This window comes from Somniosus microcephalus, chromosome 14 (genome assembly GCF_052327205.1).
Source record: "Somniosus microcephalus isolate GS21.2 chromosome 14, FLI_Smic_1.0, whole genome shotgun sequence".
Taxonomy (NCBI): Eukaryota; Metazoa; Chordata; class Chondrichthyes; order Squaliformes; family Somniosidae; genus Somniosus; species Somniosus microcephalus.
This window is the reverse complement of record NC_141000.1, coordinates 14,310,852-14,317,682: the sequence shown is the minus strand read 5'-3', so window position 1 is coordinate 14,317,682 and position 6,831 is coordinate 14,310,852. Positions and strand designations below refer to the sequence as shown.

Below are 6,831 nucleotides of genomic sequence, written 5' to 3'. Positions count from 1 at the left end.
TGCAGGTGTCCTTGCAGCAGATGGCACTGCTATTCAGCTGTCTCTCAGCTGACTCAAACCCTGAGATACCAGTTCTCCAGTACATGTGACAGGGCTGGTGGGTGGCATCCTAGCAGGGGCAGCCAATCAGGCTTACATTGGCTCTTAATCACCGTGGCCTGTCTATTTTCATGCAGCGTCACTGAAAGCATGGCAGACTGTGATTGGAGTGCTTCCATGACTTTAGTGGAAATAAAAATCGAGAGAGATGTAAAACAGGCTGCCGTCACTTTCGTACAAAGTCAAAATCTACCCCATGGAGTGAAGTTAGCTGAGAGTCAAGTGAGTGATCCAGGCACTGCTTCTGTCTGCAGTTGCAGCGTTCAGCCAGAACAATCTTGTTAAAGGCCACTTTCCATGCAGTCCAGTGGATTACACCTGTTTTACATGGAATTTATGCCAATCACTACTCCAATGGATATGCAAATGAGCTGGCCCCAGAAACTCTCTTGTAAGTACCTCTTCAGACCACCAGTGGGCACAAATCGTCTTCCATGGGCGCAAAGGTTCACCACATGGAATTCCACCCCCACATCAAGACCTGACCAGATCCGCTTTCTCATCAATAAATTCAAATGGAACATTGGACATAGTGAATAAGGCAAAAATAGTTTATTAAGACAGCATCAAGTAAACAAAACAATACAGTGGCCCCAATTTATATATTGGAACAGAACACGTCTTCCATCAAATATAGAATTACAGTATATAGAATTTACAGCCTAGAAACAGGCCATTCGGCCCATCAGGTCTATGCCGGTGTTTATGTTCCACATGCACCTCCTCCCACCCCTCTTCCTCTCACCCTATCAACATATCCATCTAATTTTAATGACAATCCAGCAGCTTTCAGGTCAAATAATCAAATTATTTCAATGCAAAGTCTCAATTTGCCATGGTGAGCTTTGACTCCATTGTCCCAGGATTGCTCATCCAGGGCCATACCACATACCCTTAATGTACTCTCTCCATTTGATCTCTGTATTCATGTTCACTTCAGAAAAGAGAAAATTAAAAAGTAAAAAAAAAAGTTGCTTTGGTTCAAGAAACAGTATTTATACGGGAGATATCTGAACACTGACTGCGTCTCTCAGTCCCCTTGAAATTAATCATTTGAAGAGAAATTATTTATGAAAAAAAAGGAAATTTATATTTTGTGCAGTTTTCAAAAATCTCTGCTGTTTGGATCAATGGACAATCAACAAATAACTGGAAACCCCACATATAAAATAGGTGAAGTGCTTTCAGAAGCAGTACTTACTTAAACATTTTAAATTGTCAGGGCACCAGTGACATGGCTTCTCCTCATCTTACTTGATAATAGATAAACTCAAAATGGGTTGAATTACCATGATATTGTTAATAACACTGTTTCCTCTACTGATAGCTATTGAAGGGTGGGGACATGAGGTAGGGAAGCCTATGCAAAAGAAGTGACAAAGTGTATGAAAGGTGAAGGCAGGAAAAACAGCAATAAAAGTGTTGGAGAAACTCAGCCTCACGGTGATAACAGTAGGAATTTGTATTAGAGAGAGGTAAGGGCAAAAACAGTTGAGTTCTTCAAGATGGAAGAAAGCAATCTTAGCGACTGATTGGATGTGGGTGAGGAAGCTGGGTTCAGTATCCAGCAGGATGCCGAAATTCCATACATCTGGGCTGAGCCTGAGGGGGTCGGTGGAATCAATACTAAAAGATCATAGGTGCTTATGGGAGCTAAATATGATTGCTTCAATTCTGCTGACATTAAACTGGAAGAAATTGTGGCTCATCCAGACTTTTGTGCAGGATAGGTAGTTGAAGGGAGAGGATGCAGGGAGGATGTTTCCCCTGGCTGGGGGGTCTAGAACGAGGGGTCACAGTCTCAGGATACAGGGCAGGACATTTAGGACTGAGATGAGGAGAAATTTCTTCACTCAGAGGGTGGTGAACCTATGGAATTCTCTACCACAGAAGGCTGTGGAGGCCAAGTCACTGAATATATTTAAGAAGGAGATAAATAGATTTCTAGACGCAAAAGGCGTCAAGGGGTATGGGGAGAGAGCAGACATATGATATTGAGATAGAGGATCAGCCATGATCATATTGAATGGCGGAGCAGGCTCGAAGGGCCGAATGGCCTACTCCTGCTCCTATTTTTCTATGTTTCTATGTATCAGTCATGGGTTGATGGAGAGGGTAGATGGAGAGCAATGAGCATCACTGGCACACATGTGGAAACTTACTCCGTGCTTCTAAATGATGTATTTAAGAATCAACGGGTAAATGATGAAGAGGAGGGTAGCAAGAATGATGCAGGTGATTATGTGGGCACGGGAGGAGAAGCTACTTGAGATAAAATAGTTTCAATGATGTAACAGGCATAAATGGAACCAGGGGAGAGGTGAAGAGAAGTTTGAGGAAAATGGAATTGTTGATGCTGTCATAGGCAGTCGGGAGGTCAAGCAGGGTAAGAAGAGACACTGAACTGTGGTCACACAAGAGGTCATTGGTGACTTTGGCCAGTGCTGTCTCGGTGCTGTGAGTGAAGCAGAAGCCTGATTCGTGGGCTTCAAAAGGGGATTAGTGCGAGAGGTGAGATTACAATTGCAAAGCAGGACTTTAGAAAGAAAGGGAAGATTGTAGGTGTAGTAGTATTTGGAAACTTGGAAGGATTGAGAGTGTGATGCGAGGAGGGAGGATAATGGCTGCCATTTTGAAGGATGTAAGGACCAAGCTAAAGAAAAGGGACAGATTGATGATGTTACAATCATGGTACTGAAAATGGGAAGTTGAGTGATCAAGAATTGCTATGGGAGGAAATTGAGGGAGTAGGTAATAGGCTTAAAGGACAAAATATATTTTGTGATGATGGGAGGGCAGATGGTAGTGAAACTGTGTATTAAGCGGTAGTGGGTGATGAGACGGAGAAGTGGTTTGGGCAATAGAGCTGGAAGAAGGATGTCCTAATTTTGAAAGCACAGAAATCCATGAGCTCCTCACAGTGGAGATGGAGGGAACTGAAGGAGGTAGCCAGAGGAAATAATTTCACAGTTTATTATGAAGAAGGGAAATGAGAAATTTAGACTTGGTCTTGCTCTCCAGGTTGACCTTAGTGCTAAGATAACTTGGTCGTGGAAAGGAGCCACGGTTGAACTTAAGATGGTCAAGCCATACTTGAAGATGGATAGCTAAGTAACTGCATTTGAGTTTACAGCCTGCCCGAGAGATTGCATATGTTGTGGATAAAAGTCAAAAGGTTCAATTGGAGTTAAGTGAAGTCCGCAATGGTGTTGTATCTTGACTGATTGTCTGTTGCTATTACATTTCTTAAGCACTGCCAGAAAAAACCTTCAGTATTAGGGTTTTTAGGCCAGCATAGCACAGAGCTGCTACATAATCTCTTCCTCAATCTCAAATACTTTGAGTTTATTAAAACAGGCTCTAACAGGATCAGTACAATCACATCTTCATTTTCATCCAGTAGTCTTTGGTGAGCCATATAAAAGGCTGTTTTGAAAGTTCCTCTCTTGACATAGCTCCTTGTGAGCACAAACACAGTCTTTTTGCTATTATGAATACTTTGAGAAAGGTTGTCGACAACAGCCATTCCTAAGTCCCAGTCTCTCTCTTCCAAACAAAGGCAAATGTGCCTTTCACCTTTATCTTCCAAATTAACTAATAGTTCATTGACAACCCAGTCTGTCACAGCCAGATCCGAAGTGTCATAAGCAATAAATGCATCGTAGGAACAGCTCTGCTTTGTAAGAGATTGATAATGATGCCCTTTCAATCTAAAAGTGCAGAAATAGTAAAAGTACCATACATCCCAGTAAAACAGATGGTGGGTAACCGCTATAACCAGAGTGCAAAAAGTGATGATGGCAGAAGCCAAACTTAATGCAGCTGCAAGGTTATCCATTGAACACGCATGCAGATCAAGGAGAATGATGCTCTGTCCTCGATGATCTTCAGGTGAATCACAGGTAACATCAGTGGCCAATTGAGGAATATCCAGGTCACAGGTATTAATCCATACAATAAATGGTGCAAGTTCACAAGTGCAATAAAATGGATTCCCTTTTAAAACCAGTACTTCGAGGAAAAGTTCGCTTGTTGGGAAAACTGTCTGGCTTAACACTTTAATTTTGTTATAGCTTAAATCAAGATATTTTATTCTGTTTGCTGCTGTAAGGAAGCTTACGGGAAGTTCCATAATTCTATTTTTTCTCAGTAAAAGTTTTTGGAGCGATTTGGCATTATTATACAGTGCATTGGGGGCAATGGCTAATTTATTGTTACTCAGATCTAAGGTCAGCAGATTCTTCAATAATTGTAGTTTTGTCCAATTAAATATGTCTAAACTGTTGTGGCTCAAAGACAAATATGACAAGTTACGTGGTAAATTTCCATAAACATCAGATGGGATACGGTGAAGATGATTGTCAGATAAATCAAGGTATGTTAAATTAGTTAGATTTTTAAACAAGTTTATATATCTACAGTCCTCTTCATTCCATAAGATATCCATTCGATTCCCCTGGAATTCCAAAACTTCCAGTGACTTACTGTTCAATCCTGACTCTGTCAAGGTGAAGATGGCATTGTAGCTTAAGTTTAACACTTTCAAATATTTAAGGTTTTCAATAAAACCCATTTTGTGTGTGACACCCTCAACAATGAAATAGTGCTTGTTGTAACTTAAATCCAATACTTCCAGGTGCTCCAGTTCTTTAAAAGCATTATCATAAGCTGGATCCAGTCGATTAAAAGAAAGATCTAAATATTTCAAATTGGGCAATGATGCAAACTCAGTACCATTTAAAGCTTGCCCGATTGCATTTGCTGACAAATTCAGGCACCTGATTTCCTCAAAGCCTGCAAATTGCTTTGGGTTGATGAAGAATATATTGTTCAAACTCAGATCTAATGTCTTCCCATAAGAACGACAAGCCCACTTCACCATTAGTCCTTGGTTATGATCATCATCATCAAAGGATTCATATCCCTGATTGCTATTTTCAGATCGTAAATATGAATCTTTTAAACTTGATTCTATGTATGGAAAATGTTTACCTTTATACACAGAACCATAAAACAGATCTCCATCATCTGATGGAGGTGATATCCTATTCTCTGACAGATCTATTATCTTTAGTGATGTAAATCGTTCAAAGATCGTTAAGTTTGCTTGTTTAATGAAGTTCGTACCAAGGTTGAGGACAGTAAGATTGCAGAGACCGTACAGTGGTTTTAGATCCCATTGATTGAGTTCTTTGAAAACGTAACCTTCAATATGTAATTGTCTCAGGGAGACTAATTTGGAAAAATTTCCTGAAAGGATGATATCTTCTGGATAATTTTTTATTTCATAGTTGAATGACAGGTTAAGTTCTTCTAGCCCAGGTAAGTGATTTAAAAAGTCTCCAGCAGCAATTTCATGAATCAAGAAATTCAGTCGAAGCTGCAGCACCTTCAAGTTGGTACAGTTTTGAAACCAGCTGCTTTGTATTTTGCGGAGGCAGTTGCTGGAAAGAAATAATATCTTTAACTTTGGAAGCTTTTGGAAAGCGTAAGGATGTATGCGAATGGAGTCATCGCCAGGGCAGGGTTCACATGGGTAAGGAGCGTTGTAACATCTGGGGCAGTTTTCATCTAAGTCAAGGAACTCCATATCAACCAGATAACTGAAATCATCTCGGTTTATAATTTGAATCTTGTTTCTACGGAGGCACAGCGAACTTAAAGTTTCTGGCAGGTCACGAGGGACAGAAGTTAAATTGTTTGAACCGAGTGTGAGAACCTTCAGTTTAATGCCACTTGAAAACGCCCCATCCTCTATATAAATAGACACATTGCAAGGGTTGCCATGGTAACAGTTCTGTGACAAGTGAAGTGTTTCTATGTTTGACAGGTTTGGTAGGTTTTCTTTTGTTATATTTAGAATCTTACTGCCATTGAGGCTGAGCAGTTGTAAACTAAATGGCAGTCTCTTAGGGATTTGGCAGAGGTGGTTTCCATCCAGGTATAATTCTTGAAGGTTTATCAGGGGGGAGAAGCTGCCCTCTGCAATAATCATGCCCCTCCTACACGGATGCAATACAATGCTTCCAGGTAAATAGTTCCAACTCAAATCTAGTTTGGTTAGGTTTGGTAAATTATAGAAGGCGGAATTGGAAATGTTTCTGATCCGATTATCTGCTAGGTTTAGACTGGTCGCATTGGAAGGAATATTTCCTGGTACACTTCTAAGGCGGCGGCTTCTACAGTCTAATTGAATGGAGGAGCCATTGTTCCGAATACTCACATCACATGGGAGGCTTCTGGGAATCCAACTGGTTGCAAGCAGTTTGCCAACAAAGTGGAGTAGAAAGAGGAAGCACAGTAAAGTCAGGGCTGGAGATGATGTTGATTTTGCCTAAAGAAACATTCCAAATGAATTTAAAAGGGAAGTTGATGTTATTAATCATTCTCTATATTTAAACACAATAATGTCCTATTTAAAAGGAACACATTTCTCTTACTTTTGCCACACTGAAATTATAGATGCAGAACTCAATTAAAGGGAAACAAACGCCTGGCTTCAGAAAGCTTACTGCACTCTTCCTATATGTAGGTAATCCTATATATCACTGCATCATTTTTATACATATTCATACATTTCAAAGATAATGTTTTTGTCACCAAATAATGACATCACAGTGCATACTGGTAGGTCAGATTACACAGAAACTAATACACTTGCATATTTCAAATTCATCATTGCACCAGTGAGGATAGCCATGAACACACATCAGTAAAAAATTATTTTATGAA

At 40.2% G+C, this 6,831-nt stretch overlaps 1 protein-coding gene across 1 annotated transcript; it reads right to left on the bottom strand.

The window, feature by feature from the left end:
• Positions 1-632: 632 nt before the first annotated feature.
• On the bottom strand, positions 633-6,427 carry LOC147107341 (toll-like receptor 8). The gene has a single exon (XM_086006264.1). The coding sequence runs from the start codon at positions 6,092-6,094 to the stop codon at positions 3,287-3,289; it is 2,808 nt and encodes a 935-aa protein (XP_085862390.1). The 5' UTR covers positions 6,095-6,427; the 3' UTR covers positions 633-3,286.
• Between the last annotated feature and the right edge of the window lie 404 nt (positions 6,428-6,831).